The sequence below is a fragment of the Hirundo rustica genome (genome assembly GCF_015227805.2).
Source record: "Hirundo rustica isolate bHirRus1 chromosome 39 unlocalized genomic scaffold, bHirRus1.pri.v3 SUPER_39_unloc_3, whole genome shotgun sequence".
NCBI classification, from domain to species: domain Eukaryota; kingdom Metazoa; phylum Chordata; class Aves; order Passeriformes; family Hirundinidae; genus Hirundo; species Hirundo rustica.
The window spans coordinates 1-21,837 of NW_026690202.1; the positions used below are offsets into that span (position 1 = coordinate 1).

Genomic DNA, 21,837 nt, shown 5'->3' on the forward strand with positions numbered 1-21,837 from the left:
TCCCTCAGTGTCACACCTGTCCCCACACCTGCCCAGGTGTCCCTCAGGTGTCCCTCAGGTGTCCCTCAGGTGCCACACCCGTCCCCACACCTGCCCAGGTGTCCCTCAGGTGTCCCTCAGGTGCCGCACCCGTCCCCACACCTGCCCAGGTGTCCCTCAGTGTCACACCTGTCCCCACACCTGCCCAGGTGACACTCAGGTGTCCCTCAGGTGCCACACCTGTCCCCACAGCTGCCCAAGGAACAGGTGCTGAAGCTCTACAGGACGATGACGCTGCTCAACACCATGGACCGGATCCTGTACGAGTCCCAGCGCCAGGTACGGCCGGGGCTCACCTGGGACTCACCTGGGCTCACTGGGGCTCACCTGAGCTCACCTGGGGCTCACCTGAACTCACCTGGGACTCACCTGAACTCACCTGGGGCTCACCTGGGACTCACCTGGGGCTCACCTGAGCTCACCTGGCGCTGCTCCAGGGCCGGATCTCCTTCTACATGACCAACTACGGCGAGGAGGGGACGCACGTGGGCAGCGCCGCCGCGCTCGACGCCTCCGACCTCGTCTTCGGGCAGTACCGGGAGGCAGGTGAGGCACACCTGGGACAGGTGAGGAACACTGGGACAGGTGAGGCACACCTGGGGCAGGGGAGGGACACCTGGGGCAGGTGAGACCAGGGGGGACACCTGGGACAGGTGAGACAGGTGAGGGACACCTGGGACAGGGGAGGGACACCTGGGACAGGTGAGAGAGGTGAGAGACGGGTGGAACAGGTGTCCCCAGGTGTCACACAGGTGTCACACAGGTGTAGCTCAGGTGTCCCCAGGCGCCCCCTGGTGTGACGCAGGTGTCCCCAGGTGTCCCCAGGTGTCCCCAAGTGTGACGCAGGTGTCCCCAGGTGTCACACAGGTGTCACACAGGTGTCCCTAGGCGCCCCCAGGTGTGACACAGGTGTCCCCAGGTGTCACACAGGTGTAGCTCAGGTGTCCCCAGGTGTGACGCAGGTGTCCCCAGGTGTCCCCAGGTGTGACGCAGGTGTCCCCAGGTGTGCCCAGGTGTGACACAGGTGTCCCCAGGTGCCCCCAGGTGTGACGCAGGTGTCCCCAGGTGTGCTGCTGTACTGCGGGTACCCGCTGGAGCTGTTCATGGTTCCTGGGGAGGTCACAGGTGTCACACAGGTGTAGCTCAGGTGTAGCTCAGGTGTGCCCAGGTGTGACGCAGGTGTCACACAGGTGTCACACAGGTGTAGCTCAGGTGTCCCCAGGTGTGCCCAGGTGTGACGCAGGTGTCCCCAGGTGTCCCCAGGTGTCACACAGGTGTAACCCTGGTGACGCAGGTGTAGCTCAGGTGTAGCTCAGGTGTGCCCAGGTGTGACGCAGGTGTCCCCAGGTGTGCCCAGGTGTGACGCAGGTGTCCCCAGGTGTGCTGCTGTACCGCGGGTACCCGCTGGAGCTGTTCATGGCGCAGTGCTACGGCAACGCGCGTGACCCCGGCAAGGGGCGGCAGATGCCGGTGCACTACGGCTGCCCCGAGCGCCACTTCGTCACCATCTCGTCCCCGCTGGCCACGCAGATCCCGCAAGGTGCGTGCCGTGCCACCTGTCCTCATCTGTGTCACCTGTCCTGTGTCACCTGTCCTGTGTCACCTGTCCTGTGTCACCTGGCACCGACACCTGTCCTGATCTGTGTCACCTGTCCTGATCTGTGTCACCTGTCCTGTGTCACCTGTCCTGTGTCACCTGGCACTGACACCTGTCCTGCTCTGTGTCACCTGTCCTGATCTGTGTCACCTGTCCTGTGTCACCTGTCCTGTGTCACCTGGCACCGACACCTGTCCTGCTCTGTGTCACCTGTCCTGTGTCAGCTGGCACTGACACCTGGCACCTGTCCTGCTCTGTGTCACCTGTCCTGTGTCAGCTGGCACTGACACCTGTCCTGCTCTGTGTCACCTGTCCTGTGTCAGCTGGCACTGACACCTGTCCTGCTCTGTGTCACCTGTCCTGTGTCAGCTGGCACTGACACCTGGCACCTGTCCTGCTCTGTGTCACCTGTCCTGTGTCAGCTGGCACTGACACCTGTCCTGCTCTGTGTCACCTGTCCTGTGTCAGCTGGCACTGACACCTGTCCTGCTCTGTGTCACCTGTCCTGTGTCAGCTGGCACTGACACCTGGCACCTGTCCTGCTCTGTGTCACCTGTCCTGTGTCAGCTGGCACTGACACCTGGCACCTGTCCTGATCTGTGTCACCTGTCCCTGCTCTGTGCCGCCCGGCCCCGGCACCTGGCACCGACACCTGCCGCCTGTCCTGCTCTGTGTCCCCTGTCCTGCTCTGTGTCACCTGTCCTGTTCTGTGTCACCTGGCCCCACTCTGTGTCACCTGGCACCTGTCCTGTTCTGTGTCACCTGTCACCTGTCCTGTTCTGTGTCACCTGGCACCTGTCCTGCTCTGTGTCACCTGTCCTGTTCTGTGTCACCTGGCCCCGCTCTGGCACCTGTCCCCGCCCTCTCCCACCTCCCTCTCCCCTTCCCCAAATTCCCATTCCCCCCCCAAATTCTCCTCATTTTCCCCCAAATCCCCGAGGGAATTTCCCCCAAATCCCTGAAGGAATTTCCCCCAATCCCTGAGGGAATTTCCCCCAATCCCTGAGGGAATTTCCCCCGATCCCTGAGGGAATTTCCCCCCAAATCCCCGAGGGAATTTCCCCCAATCCCTGAGGGAATTCCCCCCAATTCCTGAGGGAATTTCCCCCCCAATCCCTGAGGGAATTTCCCCCCGGATTCCCGGGATTTCCCCCGCAGCCGTGGGCGCGGCCTACGCCATCAAGCGCGCGGACGCCAAATTCCCCTCATTGTCCCCTCAATTCCGCTCATTTCCCCCAATCCCTGAGGGAATTTCCCCCAAATCCCTGAGGGAATTTTCCCCAAACCCCCGAGGGAATTTCCCCCAATCCCTGAGGGAATTTCCCCCGGAATCCCGGGATTTTCCCGCAGCCGTGGGCGCGGCCTACGCCATCAAGCGCGCGGACGCCAAATTCCCCTCATTTCACCCCAAACCCCCGAGGGAATTTCCCCCGAATCCCCGAGGGAATTTCCCCTGATCCCCGAGGGAATTTCCCCCAAATCCCTGAGGGAATTTCCCCCGATCCCTGAGGGAATTTCCCCCGGAATCCCGGGATTTCTCCCGCAGCCGTGGGCGCGGCCTACGCCATCAAGCGCACGGACGCCAAATTCCCCTCATTTCACCCCAAACCCCCGAGGGAATTTCCCCATATCCCTGAGGGAATTTCTCCCAAATCCCTGAGGGAATTTCCCCCAAATCCCTGAGGGAATTTCCCCCGATCCCTGAGGGAATTTCCCCCCGGATTCCCGGGATTTTCCCGCAGCCGTGGGCGCGGCCTACGCCATCAAGCGCGCGGACGCCAAATTCCCCTCATTGTCCCCTCAATTCCGCTCATTTCCCCCGATCCCTGAGGGAATTTCCCCCGATCCCTGAGGGAATTTCCCCCCACATCCCTGAGTGAATTTCCCCCGGATTCCCGGGATTTCCCCGCAGCCGTGGGCGCGGCCTACGCCATCAAGCGCGCGGACGCCAGCCGGGCGGTGGTCTGCTATTTCGGGGAGGGGGCGGCCAGCGAGGGCGACGCTCACGCCGGCTTCAACTTCGCCGCCACCCTCGAGTGCCCCGTGGTCTTCTTCTGCCGCAACAACGGCTACGCCATCTCCACGCCCACCTCGGAGCAGTACCGGGGCGACGGGATCGGTGGGAAAACCGGGAAAAGTGGGAATTGGGGGAAAAAACGGAGAAAAACTGAAAAAAAAATGGGAATAAACAGAGAAAATTGGGAAAAAATCGGGGAAAATCTGGGGGTTCTGCCATCTCCACGCCCACCTCGGAGCAGTACCGGGGCGACGGCATCGGTGGGAAAAGGGGAAAAGGGGGAAAAAATGGGAAAAAAACGGGAAAAAACGGGAATTGGGGAAAAAAACAGGGAAAAAACTGAAAAAAACCCCCAGAAAATCGGGAGAAATCGGGGTGTTTGGGGAGGAAATCTGGGGGTTCTGCCATCTCCACGCCCACCTCGGAGCAGTACCGGGGGGACGGGATCGGTGGGATAACGGGAAAAGTGGGAATTGGGGGAAAAAATGGGAATTTGGGGAAAAAAAATGAAAAAACCCCAGAAAATTGGGTGAAAATCGGGGAAAATCTGGGGGTTCTGCCATCTCCACGCCCACCTCGGAGCAGTACCGGGGCGATGGGATCGGTGGGAAAACGGGAAAAGTGGGAAAAAATGGGGGAAAATGGGAAAAAAGGGGGAAAAAATGGAAATTCTGGAAAAAATCGGGGGGAATCTGGGGTTTTTTTGGGTTTTTCCCGGAATCCGACGGGATTTTTTCCCTGTAATCCAACGGGGCTTTTGTGATTTTCCCTGGAATCCAACAGGTTTTTTGGGATTTTTTCCCCGGAATCCCACAGGATTTTTTTGGGATTTTCCTGGGAATCCGACGGGGTGTTTTTGTGATTTTCCCTGGATTCCGACGTGATTTTTGGGTTTTTCCCTGGAATCCGATGGGATTTTTTGTGATTTTCCCCAGAATCCGACGGGGTTTTTGGGAATCCGATGGGATTTTTTTGGTGTTTTTTTCCCCCGGAATCCGACGGGATTTTTTTGGTATTTTCCTGGGAATTTGATGGGATTTTTGAGCTTTTCCCCCGGAATCCGACGGGATTTTTGGGAATCCGACAGGAATTTTTGGTATTTTCCTGGGAATCCGACGGGTGTTTTTGTGATTTTCCCGGGAATCCGACGGGGTGTTTGGGATTTTTCCCCGCAATCCGATGGGATTTTTTTGGGAATCCGACGGGAATTTTTGGTATTTCCCTGGGAATCCGACGGGATTTTTGGGGATTTTCCCCGGAATCCGACGGGATTTTTGGGAATCCGACGGGATTTTTTTGGGAATCCGACGGGAATTTTTGGTATTTCCCTGGGAATCCGACGGGGTTTTGGGGATTTTTCCCCCGGAATCCGAGGGGGTTTTTTTGGGATTTTTCCTCTGAATCCGACGGGATTTTTGGGAATCCGACGGGTTTTTTGGGGGTTTTTCCTCCGAATCCGACGGGGTTTTTGGGGTTTCTCCCCGGCAGCGGCGCGGGGCCCGGGCTACGGGCTGCTCTCCATCCGCGTGGACGGCAACGACGTCTTCGCCGTGTACAACGCCACGAGGGAGGCGCGGCGCCGCGCCGTGGCCGAGAACCAGCCCTTCCTCATCGAGGCCATGACCTACCGGTGCGCCCCGGAAAAAAACCAGATCCGCCCCTCCGAGGCCTGGGAAAAGTCGGGGGGGGGTGTCTGAAATTCCTGGGAAAAAAATTAGATTTTCTCTGAAATTTTTGGGAAAAAAAATCTATTTTCTCTGAAATTCTCGGGAAAAAAAATTAGGATTTTTATTGAATTTCCTTGGGGAAAAAATTGGATTTTTATTGAATTTCCTAAAAAAAAATTACTCTTCTCTGAAATTCACGGAAAAAAAAATCGATTTTCCCTGAAATTCCTGAAAAAAAATGGGTTTGCCCCTGAAATTCCCGAAAAAAAATCGATTTTCCCTGAAATTCCTGGAAATAAATTGATTTTCTCTGAAATTCCTGGGAAAAAAAAGGGTTTGCCCTGGAAATACCTGAAAAAAAAGAGATTTTCCCTGAAATTCCAGGAAAATAATCGATTTTTATTGAATTTCCTGGGAAAAAATCGATTTTCCCCTGAAATTCTTGGAAAAACCCTGTGCTTTGCCCTGAATTTAAAAAGAAACACTTCACTTTCCCCTGGAATTCCTGAAACCCCCCCTCACTTCTCCCCAGAATTCCCCCAAGCCCCTTTGCTTTTCCCAGGAATTTCCCCCCAATTCTCCCCATTTTCCCCCATTTCCCCTGGATTTTCGCCATTTTCCCCTGGATTTTTCCGTTTTTCCCCTGGATTTTCCCGTTTTTTCCCCCAGGATCGGGCACCACAGCACAAGCGACAACAGCTCGGCGCTCCCTTGCATTCTCCCTGTTTTTCCCCTGGATTTTCCCATTTTTTCCCATTTTTCCCCTGGATTTTCCCCTGGATTTTCCCTGGATTTTTCCCTGTTTTTCCCAGGATCGGGCACCACAGCACGAGCGACAGCAGCTCTGCGTTCCCTTGCATTCTCCCCGTTTTCCCCCAATTTCCAATGGCTTTTTCCCCAATTTCCCCTGGATTTTCCCTGTTTTTCCCATTTTTCCCCCTGGATTTTCCCCTGGATTTTCCCCGTTTTTCCCCCAGGATCAGGCACCACAGCACGAGCGACGACAGCTCCGCTCTCCCTTGCATTCTCCCCGTTTTTCCCCTGTTTTTTCCCCATTTTCCCCCTGGATTTTCCCCTGGATTTTCCCCCTGGATTTTCCCCTGGATTTTCCCCCTGGATTTTCCCCTGGATTTTCCCCTGGATTTCCCCGTTTTTCCCCAGGATCGGGCACCACAGCACGAGCGATGACAGTTCTGTGTTCCCTTGCATTCTCCCTGTTTTTCCCCAATTTCCCCTGGATTTTCCCGTTTTTCCCCTGGATTTTCCCATTTTTCCCTGGATTTTCCCCATTTTTCCCCTGGATTTTCCCCTGGGTTTTCCCCTGGATTTTCCCCTGGATTTTCCCCTGGATTTTCCCCAGGATTTTCCCCTGGATTTTCCCGTTTTCCCCCAGGATCGGGCACCACAGCACGAGCGACGACAGCTCGGCGTACCGCTCCGTGGACGAGGTGAATTACTGGGACAAGCAGGATCACCCCATCTCCCGCCTGCGGCACTACATGGCGCGGCGCCAGTGGTGGGACGAGGCGCAGGAGAAGGCCTGGAGGAAGAATTCCCGAAAAATGGTGCGCGGGAGGGAATTCCCGGGGTTCGGGGGAGGATTGGGGAGGATTCCCGGGATTCGGGGGAGAATTCCTGGGGTTTGGGGGAGGATTCCCGGGGTTTGGGGGAGAATTCCTGGGGTTTGGGGGAGAATTCCCGGCGTCTGTGGGAGAATTCCAGGGGTTTTGGGGAGAATTCCCGGGATTTGGGGAGAATTCCCAAAGTTTTGTTTTGGGGCGGTGCTTTCAGGAGAATTCCCAAAGTCTTGGGGAGAATTCCCAATGTTTTGGGGCGGTGCGAAGATCCCAGGGGGATTGGGGGAAATAACTGAGATTTTGGGGAAAAATCCTTGGGATCTTGGGAGAGAAATTACTGAGGGTTTAGGGAAAAATCCCGAGGGTTTTTGAGGAAAAATCCTTGAGGGTTTTGGGGAAAAATCTTTGGGATTTTGGGGAAAAAAAATCTTCGGGGGTTTAGGGAAAAATCTCAGGGGGTTTTGGAGGAAAAATCTTTGGGATTTAGGGAGAGAAATCCTTGGGATTTAGGGAGAGAAATCCTTGGGATTTTGGGGGAGGATCCCTGGAATTTAGGGAGAGAAATCTTTGGGATTTAGAGAGAGAAATCCTTGGGATTTAGGGAGAGAAATCCCTGGGATTTAGGGAGAGAAATCCTTGGGATTTAGAGAGAGAAATCTTTGGGATTTAGGGAGAGAAATCCTTGGGATTTTGGGGGAAAATCCCTGGGATTTAGGGAGAGAAACCTTTGGGATTTAAGGAGAGAAATCTTTGGGATTTAGAGAGAGAAATCCTTGGGATTTAGGGAGAGAAATCTTTGGGATTTAGAGAGAGAAATCCTTGGGATTTAAGGAGAGAAATCCTTGGGATTTAGGGAGAGAAATCTTTGGGATTTAAGGAGAGAAATCCTTGGGATTTAGGGAGAGAAATCCCTGGGATTTAGGGAGAGAAATCCTTGGGATTTAAGGAGAGAAATCCTTGGGATTTAGGGAGAGAAATCCCTGGGATTTAGGGAGAGAAATCCTTGGGATTTTGGGGGAGGATCCCTGGGATTTGTGGTGGGAAATTCGGGGATTTCCGGGGTAGGAAATTTTCCGGGCAGGAACCCGGGATAAACGGCCGCCGTTTCGGGGGCCGAACCCCGGGATCCCGGGGGCTGCGGAGGTGCGGAATTCCCGGGAATCCCGGCAGGTGCTGGAGGCGTTCGAGCAGGCGGAGCGCGAGCCGAAGCCGCCGCCGCAGCTGCTCTTCTCCGACGTCTACCGGGAGATGCCGCCGAGGCTGCGGCAGCAGCGGGAGCAGCTGGAGCGGCACCTGGAGACCTACGGGGAGCACTACCCGCTCCAGCAGTTCCAGAAGTGAGCCCGGAATTCCCGGGAATTCCGCGGAATTCCGGCAGGAAACCCCCGGGAATTCCCTGAGCAATCCCAAATCCACCGCGTTCTGCCCAAAATCCGCTCCAATCCCACCCAAAATCCACCTGGAGCCCCCTGGGGAGCACTACCCGCTCCAGCAGTTCCAGAAGTGAGCCCGGAATTCCACGGAATTCCGTGGAATTCCGGCAGGAACTCCCGGGAATTCCCTGAGCAACCCCAAATCCACCGCATTCCACCCCAAATCCACCCCAAATCCGCTCCGATCCCACCCCAAATCCACCTGGAGCCCCCAGGGGAGCTTCTCCCGATCCCAGAATCCCCGGGAATTCCACGGAATTCCGGCAGGAATCCCTGGGAATTCCCTGAGCAATCCCTGGGAATTCCCTGAGCGATCCCTGGGAATTCCCTGAGTGATCCCTGGGAATTCCCTGAGCAATCCCTGGGAATTCCCTGAGCGATCCCTGGGAATTCCCTGAGCGATCCCCAGGAATTCCCTGAGCGATCCCTGGGAATTCCCTGAGCAATCCCTGGGAATCCCCTGAGCAATCCCTGGGAATTCCCTGAGCAATCCCCGGGAATCCCCTGAGCAATCCCTGGGAATCCCCTGAGCAATCCCTGGGAATCCCCTGAGCAATCCCTGGGAATCCCCTGAGCAATCCCTGGGAATCCCCTGAGCAATCCCCGGGAATTCCCTGAGCGATCCCTGGGAATTCCCTGAGCGATCCCTGGGAATCCCCTGAGCGATCCCAAATCCGCCCCGAGTCCAGCCGGAGCTTTTCCCGATTTCTCCAGCGACGATCCCGGAATTCCCGGGGTTCCCGGAATTCCCCGAGCACTCCCGAGTCCAGCCGGAGCTTTTCCCGGGATTCCCGGATTTTCCCCCCAAAATCCCAATAAAATCCATTTTGGAGAGGAGCCGCGGGGTTTTGGGAGCGACCCCGGGAGTTGGGATTTGGGATTTGGGATTGGGAATTTGGGGATTTTTTTCTTTAAATTTTTTATTTATTTATTTTAATTTTTATGTGTGTATATATATTTATTTTATTTTGATTTTGATTTTATATTTTATTTTATTATTTTCTTTTTTATTTTATTTATATATTTTTAATATATATGTATAATTTTTGCTTTTATTTTATATTTTAAAATTTTATTTATTTTCTTTTTTATGTATATATTTTATTTTATTTATTTTTATATCCATATATAATTTTTATTTTATTTTATTTTTTATTTTTAATTTATTTTATTTGATTTTTGTGTGTGTATATATATTTTTTATTTTATTTTATTTTATTTTATTTTATTTTATTTTATTTTATTTTAAATTAACTCCCGGGGCTCCTCCGGGCCCAGGATGCGACACAGAAAAACCCCGAAATCCATGGAAAAATGACAAATTAATTTAATTTAATTTAATTTATTTATTTTAATTAATTTAATTAATTAATATAATTTAATTAATCACTCCCGGGACTCCTCCAGGCCCAGGATGCGACATCCCGGCAGCGCCAGGAACACACAAAACCACCCCGAATCCATGGAAAAATGACAAATTAATTTATTTTATTTTTATTTATTTATTTTAATTAAGTTAATTAAGTTAATTAAGTTAATGACTCATTCCCGGGGCTCCTCCAGGCCCAGGATGCGACATCCCGGCAGCGCCGCCTCCAGCAGAGCCCGGAACCGCCCGGGGCTGGGAACGGGAATTCCGGAGAGATCCAGGGAGCGCAGGGAGCTGCGGGAACCGGGATAGACTGGGGATACTGGGATGGACTGGGATGGACTGGGATAGACTGGGATAGACTGGGATGGACTGGGGATACTGGGATAGACTGGGATGGACTGGGATAAACTGGGAAACAACGGAGAGATCCAGGGAGCGCAGGGAGCTGCGGGAACCGGGATAGACTGGGATGGACTGGGACAAACTGGGGATACTGGGATAGACTGGGATAAACTGGGATAAACTGGGGATACTGGGATAAACTGGGATGGACTGGGATGGACTGGGGATACTGGGATAGACTGGGATAAACCGGGATAAACTGGGATGGACTGGGAAACAACGGAGAGATCCAGGGAGCGCAGGGAGCTGTGGGAACCGGGATAAACCGGGATGGACTGGGACAAACTGGGGATACTGGGATAGACTGGGATAAACTGGGATAAACTGGGGATACTGGGATAGACTGGGATGGACTGGGATGGACTGGGATGGACTGGGATAAACTGGGATGGACTGGGAGGTCCCCAGGTGACACAGGTCAAGTGACACACACACAGGTGACACACACAGGTAACACACAGGTGACACAGGTGACACACACAGGTAACTCACCTGAGGTGGTGCAGCGCCGCCAGGCCTCTCTCGCTCACCTGGGGGCACCGGGGGCACAGGTAACACACACACACAGGTCACACACACACACACACAGGTAACACACACACACAGGTGACACACACACACACACACAGTGACACACAGTGACACACACACACAGGTAACACACACACACACAGGTGACACACACACACAGGTAACACACACACACACAGGTGACACACACAGGTGACACAGGTAGCTCACCTGAGGTGGTGCAGCGCCGCCAGGCCTCTCTCGCTCACCTGGGGGCACCGGGGGCACAGGTGACACACACACACACACACAGGTGACACACACACACACACAGGTGACACACACACACACAGAGGTAACTCACCTGAGGTGGTGCAGTGCCGCCAGGCCTCTCTCGCTCACCTAGGGGCACCGGGGGCACAGGTGACACACACACACACACAGGTAACACACACACACACAGGTGACACACACACACAGGTGACACACACACACAGGTGACACACACACACAGGTGACACAGGTGACACACACAGGTAACTCACCTGAGGTGGTGCAGCGCCGCCAGGCCTCTCTCGCTCACCTGGGGGCACCGGGAGCACAGGTAACACACACACACACACAGGTAACACACACACACAGGTAACACACACACACACACACACACAGGTGACACACAGGTGACACAGGTGACACACCTGAGGTGGTGCAGTGCTGCCAGGCCTCTCTCGCTCACCTGGGGGCACCGGGCCAGCGCCAGGTGCTGCAGGGTGCCGCTGAAGACGTGGAGCCGGCCCAGGGCCCAGTCGGACAGGTGGGGACAGCCCGAGAGATCCAGGTGTGCCAGGTGTGCCAGGGACACTGCGGGACACAGGTGTGTGACAGGTGTGTGACACAGGTGTGTGACACAGGTGTGTGACAGGGACAGCCCGAGAGATCCAGGTGGGACAGGTGGGACAGGGACACTGTGTGACAGGTGTGTGACAGGGACACTGTGTGACACAGGTGTGTGACAGGTGTGTGACAGGTGTGACACAGGTGTGTGACAGGGACACTGTGTGACAGGTGTGCCAGGTGTGTAGGACAGGTCTTTTGGGTATTTTGGGTGGTTTTTGGGGTGTTTTTGGGTGTTTTTGGGGTGGTTTTTGGGGTATTTTGGGTGGTTTTTGGGGTGTTTTGGGGTGTTTTTGGGGTGCTCAGGTGCCCCAGGCCCTCACCCAGGTTGTCCAGGCCCCCGTAGGTGACGGGGGTCCCGCTCAGGTCGACGCCCACCACGGGCAGGTGCCGCAGCCGGGGCAGCTCCCGGAGAGCGCCGGGGCGGAGCCAGCGCGGCTGCCCCAAAAACCTGCGGGGTCAGGGGTCAAGGGTCATCGGGGTCAGGGGGCCCCCAGGTGGGGCGGGGACCCCCCCAAAAAAAGGGGGCGTGGCCTCACCTGACCCCGCCCCCGCAGGACAAGGTGAACTCGGCAGCGGCGATGTCAGGAGTGAGGCGAAGGGTGGGGCGGGGCCTGGGGGGAAACACCTGGTGAGACCCCCCAAAAAATCCCAAAAAATTCCCAAAAACCCGTCCTGTACCTGGGAAACACCTGGTGAGACCCCCCCCCCAGAAATCCCAAACTGTACCTGGGACACACCTGGTGAGACCCCCCAAAAAATTCCCAAAAACCCGTCCTGTACCTGCGAAACACCTGGTGAGACCCCCCCCAAAAAAATCCCAAAGATCCCAAAAAAAACCCTCTCTGTACCTGGGAAACACCTGGTGAGACCCCCGAGACCCCTCCCATTACCTGGGGCACACCTGGTGAGCCCTGCCACAGCCAGGTGAGCCCCCCACAGCCAGGTGAGCCCCCCACGAGCCAGGTGAGCCCCCTCCTCTCCCCCCCCTCAGCCAGGTGAGCCCCCTCCTCTCCCCCCCCTCAGCCAGGTGAGCCCCCCCTCAGCCAGGTGAGCCCCCTCCTCTCCCCCCCCACAGCCAGGTGAGCCCCCCCACAGCCAGGTGAGCCCCCTCCTCTCCCCCCCCTCAGCCAGGTGAGCCCCCTCCTCTCCCCCCCCTCAGCCAGGTGAGCCCCCTCCTCTCCCCCCCCTCAGCCAGGTGAGCCCCCTCCTCTCCCCCCGCCGCCCCCTCCCCACTCACGCGTTCAGGTTCCGCAGCCGCCACCGCTCGGCCCAGCCCGCGGCCGCCTCCAGGTGCTGCCCCCACCTGCCCAGGTGCGCCCGGAGCCCCCCGGAGCTGCCCCGCCTCTGCCCCGGCGGGGGGCGAAGGGCGGGGGCGCCCCGGGACCCCCGGACCTGAGCGGGAGAGCGGAGACAGGTGAGGGGAGGGCGGGGTCGGGCACACCTGGAGGGGCGGGGGGCGCCTGAGGGGGGGCTCAGAACCGCCCGGGACCGGCTCGGAGCGACCCCTGCTCACACCCCGGGGGGGTTCCGGGGGGTTCCCCCCTCACCTGGGGGGGTTTTGGGGGTCTCCCTCCCCTCAGGTGACCCCGGCCCGCTCACCGCCCTCAGCGCCGCCATCTTGGCCGCGTCACGTGACCGCCGCCGTCACGTGGCTTCCGGCCACGGGATGTTTCCCGCCGGGCCCTGGCCACGCCTCCTTCACCGCGCTGAGGTCACGCCTCCCTATCTGAGACCACGCCCCCTTCCCAAGGAGGACACGCCTCCCTAGCTGGGACCACGCCTCCTTTTCAAGGAGGACGCGCGCGGTCCTCCCCGCCGCGGCGCCCCCTGGCGGACTGGAGGACCGTTGAGGATTTGGGGGGACCCCGAAGACCCCCGGACCCCCCCCAAAAAACCCAAAAACCCCCCAGAGACCCCCAAAACCCTCCCAGACCCCCCGAAGGACCCCCTGATCTCCCCCAGAATTTGAAGAATTCCCAGAAATCTGGGTGGAATTCCAAGGAAATCCGGGAATTTTCTTTATTCTCGAAAGGCGGGGAAGCCACGCCCACCCCAATTAACCCCAGTCCTTAATTAACCCCCTCAATTCCCTAATTAACCCCTCCCGAGCCCGGAATTTCGGGATAAAAGGGCGGCAATTCGGGAAATCCCGACGATTCGGGAAGAATTCCAAAGAAATCCGGGAATTTCCTGCGGGATTCTCTTTATTCCGACGGGACCCCCCCCCAACCCCAAATTCCCGATTTCCCCGCTCCCAAATTCCCGTTTTTTTACCCCCAAATTCCCGTTTTTACCCCCAAATTCCCGAATTTTTTTTGGCGTTTCCCCCCACCCCCGCTCCCAAAATCGCCGTTTTCCATCCCAAAAATCTCCGCGTGTAGAAAAACCAGGAATTCCCACAACAACCCCCCCAAAAAAGGGAAAACCCGAGTGTACAAAAAAAGGGAGGAAATCGCCCCGGAAAATCCCGGAAAAATTCTGGAAAAATCCCGGAAATTCTGGAAAAATCCCAGAAAATTTCAGAAATTTCTGGGAAATTCGAGGAAAATTCTGGGAAAATCCTGGAAAATTTCAGAAATTCCGGGAAAATTCGAGGAAATTCTGGAAAAATCCCGGAAAATTTTGGAAATTCCGGGAAAATTCTGGGAAAATCCTGGAAAAATCCCGGAAAATTTCAGAAATTTCTGGGAAATTCCGGGAAAATTCTGGGAAAATCCCAGAAAATTTCAGAAATTCCGGGAAAATTCGAGGAAATTCTGGAAAAATCCTGGAAAATCCCGGAAAATTTCTGAAATCCCGTGGAAATTCCGGGGAGTCGCGAGGCTCAGGCGCGCTCGCCGCGGATCCGCCGCGCCAGCTGGATGTCCTTGGGCATGATGGTGACGCGCTTGGCGTGGATGGCGCACAGGTTGGTGTCCTCAAAGAGCCCCACCAGGTACGCCTCGCTGGCCTCCTGCACAGGTGTGTGACAGGTGTGACGTCACAGGTGTGACATCACAGGTGTGTGACGTCACAGGTGTGACACCCACGGGGTCACCTGCCACACCCCCGCGTCCCTGTGTGCCACCCCTGTGTCCTCAAAGAGCCCCACCAGGTACGCCTCGCTGGCCTCCTGTGGCACAGGTGTGTGACAGGTGTGACGTCACAGGTGTGTGACGTCACAGGTGTGCCCAGGTGTGTCCCAGATGTATCCCAGCTGTACCCAGCTGTACCCAGGTGTGTCCCAGCTGTGCCCAGGTGTGCCCCAGGTGTGTCCCAGGTGTGCCCCAGGTGTGCCCAGGTGTATCCCAGGTGTGCCCTCACCTGCAGCGCGCCGATGGCGGCGCTCCGGAAGCGCAGGTCGGTTTTGGGGCGTCACACAGGTGTACCCAGGTGTGCCCAGGCGTGTCCCAGCTGTGCCCAGGTGTGTCTCAGGTGTGTCCCAGCTGTGCCCAGGTGTATCCCAGCTGTGCCCAGGTGTGCCCAGGTGTATCCCAGCTGTGCCCAGCTGTGCCCTCACCTGCAGCGCGCCGATGGCGGCGCTCTGGAAGCGCAGGTCGGTTTTGGGGTGTCACACAGGTGTACCCAGCTGTGCCCAGGTGTGTCCCAGCTGTGCCCAGGTGTGTCCCAGCTGTACCCAGGTGTATCCCAGCTGTGCCCAGGTGTACCCAAGTGTATCCCAGCTGTGCCCAGGTGTGTCCCAGCTGTACCCAGGTGTATCCCAGCTGTGCCCAGGTGTATCCCAGCTGTACCCAGGTGTATCCCAGCTGTGCCCAGGTGTATCCCAGCTGTGCCCAGGTGTATCCCAGCTGTGCCCAGGTGTGCCCTCACCTGCAGCGCGCCGATGGCGGCGCTCTGGAAGCGCAGGTCGGTTTTGAAGTCCTGCGCGATCTCCCGCACCAGCCGCTGGAACGGAAGCTTCCGGATCAGCAGCTCCGTGGATTTCTGGTAGCGCCGGATCTCGCGCAGCGCCACCGTGCCGGGCCTGGGGACACGGGGACAACACGGCGCTGGGGACACCTGGGGCACCCCGGGGTGCCTCCTTGTGCCCTGGGACACACCTGTGTCCCTGTCACACACCTGCGTCCCTGTCACACACCTGCGTCCCTGTCACACACGTGTGTGCCCCTCCTTTGTCCCCTCCCGTGTCCCCCTGTGACCCCCTCACTGCTCTGGGGGTTTCACAGGTGTCCCCAGCATGTCCCCAGCCTCCTGTCGCGCCTGTCGCGATATCCCCGGTGTCCCCCCCGGTACCGGTAGCGATGCGGTTTCTTGACGCCGCCCGTGGAGGGCGCGCTCTTCCGGGCCGCCTTGGTGGCCAGCTGCTTCCGCGGCGCCTTGCCGCCGGTGGATTTCCGAGCCGTCTGCTTGGTGCGGGCCATCCCGGGCCGTCACAGCCTGGAAGCGCCGGGAAAACCGGGGAAAAAAAAAAAAAACCGGGAAAAACGGGAAAAAGACCGGCGCCGCCTAAGGGGACTACAGCTCCCGTGAGGCCCCGCGCCGCGTCACGTGACGGCGACCAACGGCTCCTGACTGGCCCGGTAGTTCCGCCCCGGAACTACCGCACCCAGAAGCCCCCGCGCAGCACCCCCGCCGACTCGCCGGCGTAAGCGCGCGCCCTCCCTTTGATTGACGCGCCTCGCAGCCAATCACGCCCCGGCCCCTCGGCCAACCGGCGCGCGGCACCGCACGGAAGGCGGGACTAAGCGCAACCGTCTCCTCAGGCGACCCCGGTCCCCCCCCCAGCCCCCCCCCCGGCGCACCGGAGCCTTCCCGGTGCTTCCCCCACCGCTCCCCGGTACCGACCCCGCGCCCCCGGTACCTGCGAGCGGCGCTGGCGAGCGGCGCTGGAGCCGTGGGGGGAATCCCGCGGTGCAGCTGCGGCGGCTTCGATCTCCCCCTTCCCGCCTTTCCCGGCAGAAAATGGCGGCTCCCGGCTGAGGGCGGTTCCCGTCGTGCCCCGCGCGCGGCGGGGCGGGAACGCGGGAGGGGTCGGCTGAGGTGAGGCCGCGCCGCCATCTTGGGAGCCCTGAGGGCGACGCGGGGCCTGAGGCGCCCCCGGGGCTTTTTTCGGCCTCCTCATTCCGTAATTCTTTAATTTCCGTGCTCGAATTATGGTGTTTTTATGGGGTCTAAGGCAGAGGAAGGAGTTTGGGAGAGCTCGGAGCCAGGCGTCCCTCAGGTCTCTTGTTTTTCCCCCCACCATGGAAACACCCAGTAGATTTCCCTCCCCTCAAAAAAAGACCCCTCACAAAACGGTTCAAATCCGTCTCAGTTTTCCACTTTTTATTCCCGAGGGGAGCAGTTCCGTAATTTCGTCGTTTCACAATGTTTTTTTAGGATGAAGCACGGGGGCGAAGCTTGGAGCGTGTCGATCCCAAAAAAAGCCCCCTCGAATCGCCCCAAACCCCAACCCAAATCCAGCTCAGTTTTCCATCCTTTTATTCCCCAAAACCGACAATTCCGCAACTCCCCGATCCCGCCGTGCTGCTCTTTCAGGATCAAGCAGGAAAAGGGAATTTTCCGAGAGCTTGGAAGGATTCCCCCATCCCTCCTCCCTCAGCTCCTTTTTTCCCCCTTAAAACCGCTCGGTTAATCCCAAAACCACACAAAAACACCCCCAAAAAAACCCCAAATCCGGCTCCGATTTCCAACGCTTTATTCCCAAAAGGCCACCGGGTCACGGAAGGCAACTGGAACGGTGGTTGAGAGCTAATAAACGGGGGGAGGGATAATAAAATCATTACGGCTATTTTTAGTGGTTTAAACAGCTTTTTCCCCGATTCTTTCAGCCCCGTCGGGGAGAGTTCCGTGGGAGAAAAATCCCCAAAAATGCAGAATTCGGCTGAAAACGGCAGCGGCGAAGGCGGTTGGTGAAAGAAAAAAAAAAGAGGAGTTTTTGGAGCGAGGGGAAGGATTTTGGGGGGGTAAGAGGAGAATTTGGAGGGGGAAGAAAGGTTTTGGGGAGGGGGATTTGAAGGATTTGGGGTGGAATAAAAATATTTAGGGTGGGATTTGAGGGGTTTAGGATGAAATCTGAGGGATTTTGGGTGGGATCTGAGGGGGTTTGGAGTGAAACTTGAGAGATTTTTGGATGAAATTTGAGGGATTTGAAGCGTTTGGGGTGGAAGGAAATATTTAGGATGACATTTGAGGGATTTGGGGTGGAATTTGAGGGAATTTGGGTGAGATCTCAGGATGCTGGGTGGGATCTCAGGAATTTAGGATGGAATGAAGGAATTTAGGATGGAATGAAAGGAGTTTGGGTGTGTTCTGAGGGATTTTGGGTGGGATTTCAGATGGAATTAAGGGATTTGGGGTGGGATTTGAGGGATTTAGGGTGAGATCTCGGGATTTTGGGTGGGATCTCAGGATTTAGGGTGGGATCTCAGGATTTTGGATGGGATTTTGGGTGGAATTTGAGGGATTTCAGATGGAATTAAGGGATTTTGGGTGGGATTTGAGGGATTTCAGATGGAATTAAGGGATTTTGGGTGGGATCTCAGGGATTCCAGATGGAATTAAGGGATTTTGGGTGGGATTTCAGATGAAATTAAGGGATTTAGGGTGGGATTTCAGGATTTTGGGTGGGATCTCAGGATTTTGGGTGGGATCTCGGGATTTTGGGTGGGATTTCAGGATTTTGGGTGGAATTTGAGGGATTTCAGATGGAATTAAGGGATTTTGGGTGGGATTTGAGGGATTTCAGATGGAATTAAGGGATTTTGGGTGGGATTTCGGGATTTTGGGTGGGATTTCAGGGATTCCAGATGGAATTAAGGGATTTAGGGTGGGATCTCGGGATTTGGGGTGGAATTTGAGGGATTTCAGATGGAATTAAGGGATTTGGGGTGGGATCTCGGGATTTTGGGTGGAACTTGAGGGATTTCAGATGGAGTTAAGGGATTTAGGGTGGGATCTCAGGATTTTGGGTGGGATTTCAGATGGAATTAAGGGATTTTGGGTGGGATTTCAGGATTTTGGGTGGGATCTCAGGGATTTCAGATGGAATTAAGGGATTTTGGGTGGAACTTGAGGGATTTCAGATGGAGTTAAGGGATTTTGGGTGGGATTTCAGATGGAGTTAAGGGATTTAGGGTGGGATCTCAGGATTTTGGGTGGGATCTCGGGATTTCAGATGGAATTAAGGGATTTGGGGTGGGATTTCAGATGGAGTTAAGGGATTTAGGGTGGGATTTCAGGATTTTGGGTGGGATCTCGGGGTTTGGGGTGGAATTTGAGGGATTTCAGATGGAATTAAGGGATTTTGGGTGGGATTTCAGGATTTTGGGTGGGATCTCAGGGATTTCAGATGGAATTAAGGGATTTGGGGTGGGCTCTCGGGGTTTGGGGTGGGCTCTGACCCCCCCCAGCCCCCCGTGCCCCCTCCCGCGCGGGGTCTGGGACGCGCCCGGTGCCGGCGGCGTTTCGGCGATTCCCGTCATGGAGCGCTGGGGGGGGGCCTGGGAGGGGCCGGGAGGGGTCGGCGCCGTCGCGACGCGTCGCGATACCTCGCGATACCTCGCGATATCTCGCGATATCTCCTGATAACCCGCGGTATCTCGCGACACCCGCCCATATCTCCCGATATATCGCGCGGTATCGCGACGCGTCGCCACGGCCGCGCCCCACCCCTAGCGGGGCCTAGGCCAGGTGGGACTCGATGGCGGCCACGATCCTGCGCAGTTTGGAGTCGCTGTCCACGAAGCCATCGCCGTTCTGGAGGGGAGGGAAAGGGGACACCCCGAAATTGGGGACACCCCGAAATTGGGGACACCCCGAAATTGGGGAGGGGTCCCCAAAACTGGGGAGGGGTCCCCAAAATCGGGGAGGGGGACGGGGAGGGGCGGCCACCGACCTTCTTGGAGTGCACCAGGTGCCCCGCCACGGTCACCTCAAACCATCCCGTCACCTCCCGCGTGCCCTGGCCGCTCTGGGGGGACAGGGGGGGGACAGCTGAGAGACCCCCGAAATCCCGGGGATTCACCCCGAAAATCCTGGGGATGCACACAAAAAATCCCGGGGATTCATCCCCCAAAAAATCCCGGGGATTCACCCCGAAAATCCTGGGGATACACACAAAAAATCCTGGGGATTCATCCCCAAAAATAATGGGGATTCATCCCCAAAAATAATGGGGATACACACAAAAATTCCTGGGGATTCATCCCCAAAAATAACGGGGATTCATCCCCAAAAATAATGGGGATACACACAAAAAATCCTGGGGATTCATCCCCAAAAATCCTGGGGATTCATCCCAAAAATAATGGGGATACACACAAAAAATGATGGGGATACACCCCCAAAAATCCTGGGGATTCATCCCCAAAAATAATGGGGATTCATCCCCCAAAAATACTGGGGATACACCCCAAAAAATCCTGGGGATTCATCCCCAAAAATAATGGGGATACACACAAAAAATCCTGGGGATACACACAAAAAATCCTGGGGATTCATCCCCAAAAATCCTGGGGATTCATCCCAAAAATAATGGGGATACACACAAAATATCCTGGGGATTCATCCCCAAAAAATCCTGGGGATTCATCCCCAAAATCCTGGGGATTCATCCCAAAAATAATGGGGATTCATCCCCAAAAAACTCCAGACCCAAAACCAATGGGGATTCACCCCGAAAAATCCTGAGGATACATCTCCAAAAAATCCTGGGGATCCCAACCCAAAAATCCTGAGGATTCATCACAAAAAATCCTGGGGATTCACCCCCAAAAATTCCTGGGGATTCACCCCAAAAATCCTGGGGATTCACCCCCCAAAAAATCCTGGGGATTCATCCACAAAAAATAACGGGGATACACACAAAAAATTCTGGGGATTCACCCAAAAAATCATGGGGATACACCCCAAAAATAATGGGGAATTCATCCCAAAAATCCTGGGGATTCACCCAAAAAATGATGGGGATACACACAAAAAATCCTGGGGATTCATCCCCCAAAAATAATGCGGATTCACCCCCAAAAATAATGGGGATTCATCCCAAAAAATCATGGGGATACACCCCGAAAATAATGGGGATTAATCCTAAAAATAATGGGGAATTCATCCTAAAAATCCTGGGGATTCATCCCAAAAATCCTGGGGATCCCACCCCGAAAATCCCGGGATTTCCCCCAAAACCCTGCACATCCCCCAAAATTTTCATGGGAATTTCCCCCCCCCCCCCCAAATCCTACAGCTCCCCCTTCCCAAATTAACCCCGAACCCCCCAAAATTCGGGGGGGGGGTCCCCCCAAAATTCCCACCACGTCCAGGGCTCCCGGGAAGCGCCGCTCCAGCTCCTGCTTCAGCCTCTGGAACTGCAAATTGGGGGGGTCAGGAATTGGGGGGGGGTCCCCGATTGTTCTGGGGTCCCCCCGGATTTTGGGGGTGTCAGGAATTTGGGGAGGGGGTCCCCGATTGTTCTGGGGTCCCCCCGGATTTTGGGGGGGTCAGGAATTTGGGGAGGGGGCTCACCTTGGGTTTATAGCCTCAGGCTCCGCTGTGGGAGGGAGGGAAAAGTGAGGGGGGGGTTAAAAAAGGGGGCACCCCGAAATTGGGGACACCCCGAGATTTGGGGACGCTCCCAGGAATTAGGGACCCCCCCCAGGATTTCGGGACCCCCCTCGGGATTTGGGGACCCCCCAGGATTTGGGGTCCCTTCCCAGGATTTCGGGACCCCCCTCGGGATTTGGGGACCCCCCAGGATTTGGGGTCCCTCCCCAGGATTTCGGGACCCCCCCAGGATTTGGGGTCCCCCCAGGATTTGGGGTCCCCCGAGGATTTGGGGTCCCCCCGGGATTTGGGGTCTACCCAGGATTTGGGGACCCCCCCAGGATTTGGGAGCCCCCCGGGATTTGGGGACCCCCCCAGGATTTGGGGTCCCCCCGGGATTTGGGGTCCCCCCTCCCCATTCCGGGCCCCGGTACCAGTAAAGGACGTGGACTCGGAGCGGCGCCATGGCGACAACTGCGCATGCGCGAGGGGCGGGGCCGGGGACTGCGGGGACAGCGGCGGTGGCGGGACCGGGACACCAGTGACACCAGTGACACCAGTATGGGGACACCAGTGACACCAGTGACACCAGTGACACCAGTATGGGGATGACAGGGACCCCAGTGATACCAGTATGGGGATGACAGGGACACCAGTGACACCAGTATGGGGATACCAGTGACACCAGTGACACCAGTATGGGGACACCAGTGACACCAGTATGGGGACACCAGTGACACCAGTATGGGGACACCACTGACACCAGTATGGGAATGACAGGGACACCAGTGACACCAGTATGGGAATGACAATGAAACCAGTGACACCAGTATGGGGACACCGGTG

General features: G+C 56.3%; 4 protein-coding genes across 9 annotated transcripts; 1 reads left to right on the forward strand and 3 right to left on the reverse strand.

The window, feature by feature from the left end:
- The first annotated feature begins 200 nt into the window (after positions 1 to 200).
- LOC120747977 (2-oxoisovalerate dehydrogenase subunit alpha, mitochondrial) lies at positions 201 to 9,167 on the forward strand. The gene is made up of 7 exons (XM_040054043.2): positions 201 to 318; positions 477 to 585; positions 1,418 to 1,579; positions 3,549 to 3,755; positions 5,142 to 5,283; positions 6,714 to 6,885; positions 8,068 to 9,167. The coding sequence occupies exons 1-7, from the start codon at positions 268 to 270 to the stop codon at positions 8,236 to 8,238; spliced, it is 1,014 nt and encodes a 337-aa protein (XP_039909977.1). The 5' UTR covers positions 201 to 267; the 3' UTR covers positions 8,239 to 9,167.
- Positions 9,168 to 9,822: 655 nt separating this feature from the next.
- Positions 9,823 to 13,164, reverse strand: DMAC2 (distal membrane arm assembly component 2). 6 transcript variants are annotated; one of them, XM_058424308.1, is made up of 8 exons: positions 13,111 to 13,164; positions 12,749 to 12,903; positions 12,048 to 12,122; positions 11,832 to 11,959; positions 11,351 to 11,475; positions 10,846 to 10,883; positions 10,597 to 10,634; positions 9,932 to 9,993 (listed from the first exon to the last, which is right to left on the reverse strand). In XM_058424308.1, the coding sequence occupies exons 1-7, from the start codon at positions 13,126 to 13,128 to the stop codon at positions 10,631 to 10,633; spliced, it is 543 nt and encodes a 180-aa protein (XP_058280291.1). In that variant the 5' UTR covers positions 13,129 to 13,164; the 3' UTR covers positions 9,932 to 9,993; positions 10,597 to 10,630. The 6 variants fall into 6 exon arrangements, with proteins under 6 accessions (XP_058280290.1, XP_058280288.1, XP_058280287.1 ...); XM_058424307.1 differs by lacking the exon at positions 11,832 to 11,959 and having other exon boundaries at positions 9,823 to 9,993; XM_058424305.1 differs by lacking the exon at positions 10,597 to 10,634 and having other exon boundaries at positions 9,823 to 9,993.
- A 608-nt stretch (positions 13,165 to 13,772) lies between these two features.
- On the reverse strand, positions 13,773 to 16,443 carry LOC120747979 (histone H3.3A). The gene is made up of 4 exons (XM_040054045.2): positions 16,313 to 16,443; positions 15,745 to 15,888; positions 15,322 to 15,475; positions 13,773 to 14,464 (listed from the first exon to the last, which is right to left on the reverse strand). Exons 2-4 carry the CDS (start codon positions 15,870 to 15,872, stop codon positions 14,336 to 14,338), a joined length of 411 nt encoding a protein of 136 aa, XP_039909979.1. The 5' UTR covers positions 15,873 to 15,888; positions 16,313 to 16,443; the 3' UTR covers positions 13,773 to 14,335.
- Positions 16,444 to 17,132: 689 nt separating this feature from the next.
- Positions 17,133 to 21,485, reverse strand: SELENOV (selenoprotein V). The gene is made up of 5 exons (XM_040054047.1): positions 21,426 to 21,485; positions 20,974 to 20,998; positions 20,763 to 20,816; positions 19,349 to 19,423; positions 17,133 to 19,209 (listed from the first exon to the last, which is right to left on the reverse strand). Exons 1-5 carry the CDS (start codon positions 21,455 to 21,457, stop codon positions 19,135 to 19,137), a joined length of 261 nt encoding a protein of 86 aa, XP_039909981.1. The 5' UTR covers positions 21,458 to 21,485; the 3' UTR covers positions 17,133 to 19,134.
- Positions 21,486 to 21,837: the final 352 nt, after the last annotated feature.

What these genes read in the sequence shown, in the direction of transcription:
- LOC120747979 (XM_040054045.2), bottom strand. Translation starts at nt 15,872, where the DNA reads ATGGCCCGCACCAAGCAGACGGCTCGGAAATCCACCGGCGGCAAGGCG. An exon ending in AAGAAACCGCATCGCTACCG is followed by an intron (nt 15,476 to 15,744) that starts GTACCGGGGGGG and finishes CCGTGTCCCCAG; the next exon opens with GCCCGGCACGGTGGCGCTGC. An exon ending in CCGCCATCGGCGCGCTGCAG is followed by an intron (nt 14,465 to 15,321) that starts GTGAGGGCACAC and finishes ACACCTGTGCAG; the next exon opens with GAGGCCAGCGAGGCGTACCT.
- LOC120747977 (XM_040054043.2), top strand. Translation starts at nt 268, where the DNA reads ATGACGCTGCTCAACACCATGGACCGGATCCTGTACGAGTCCCAGCGC. An exon ending in TGTACGAGTCCCAGCGCCAG is followed by an intron (nt 319 to 476) that starts GTACGGCCGGGG and finishes GCGCTGCTCCAG; the next exon opens with GGCCGGATCTCCTTCTACAT. An exon ending in GGCCACGCAGATCCCGCAAG is followed by an intron (nt 1,580 to 3,548) that starts GTGCGTGCCGTG and finishes ATTTCCCCGCAG; the next exon opens with CCGTGGGCGCGGCCTACGCC.
- DMAC2 (XM_058424305.1), bottom strand. An exon ending in CGGGGGCCTGGACAACCTGG is followed by an intron (nt 11,476 to 11,831) that starts GTGAGGGCCTGG and finishes TGTGTCCCGCAG; the next exon opens with TGTCCCTGGCACACCTGGCA. An exon ending in CGCTGGCCCGGTGCCCCCAG is followed by an intron (nt 10,884 to 11,350) that starts GTGAGCGAGAGA and finishes CGGTGCCCCCAG; the next exon opens with GTGAGCGAGAGAGGCCTGGC.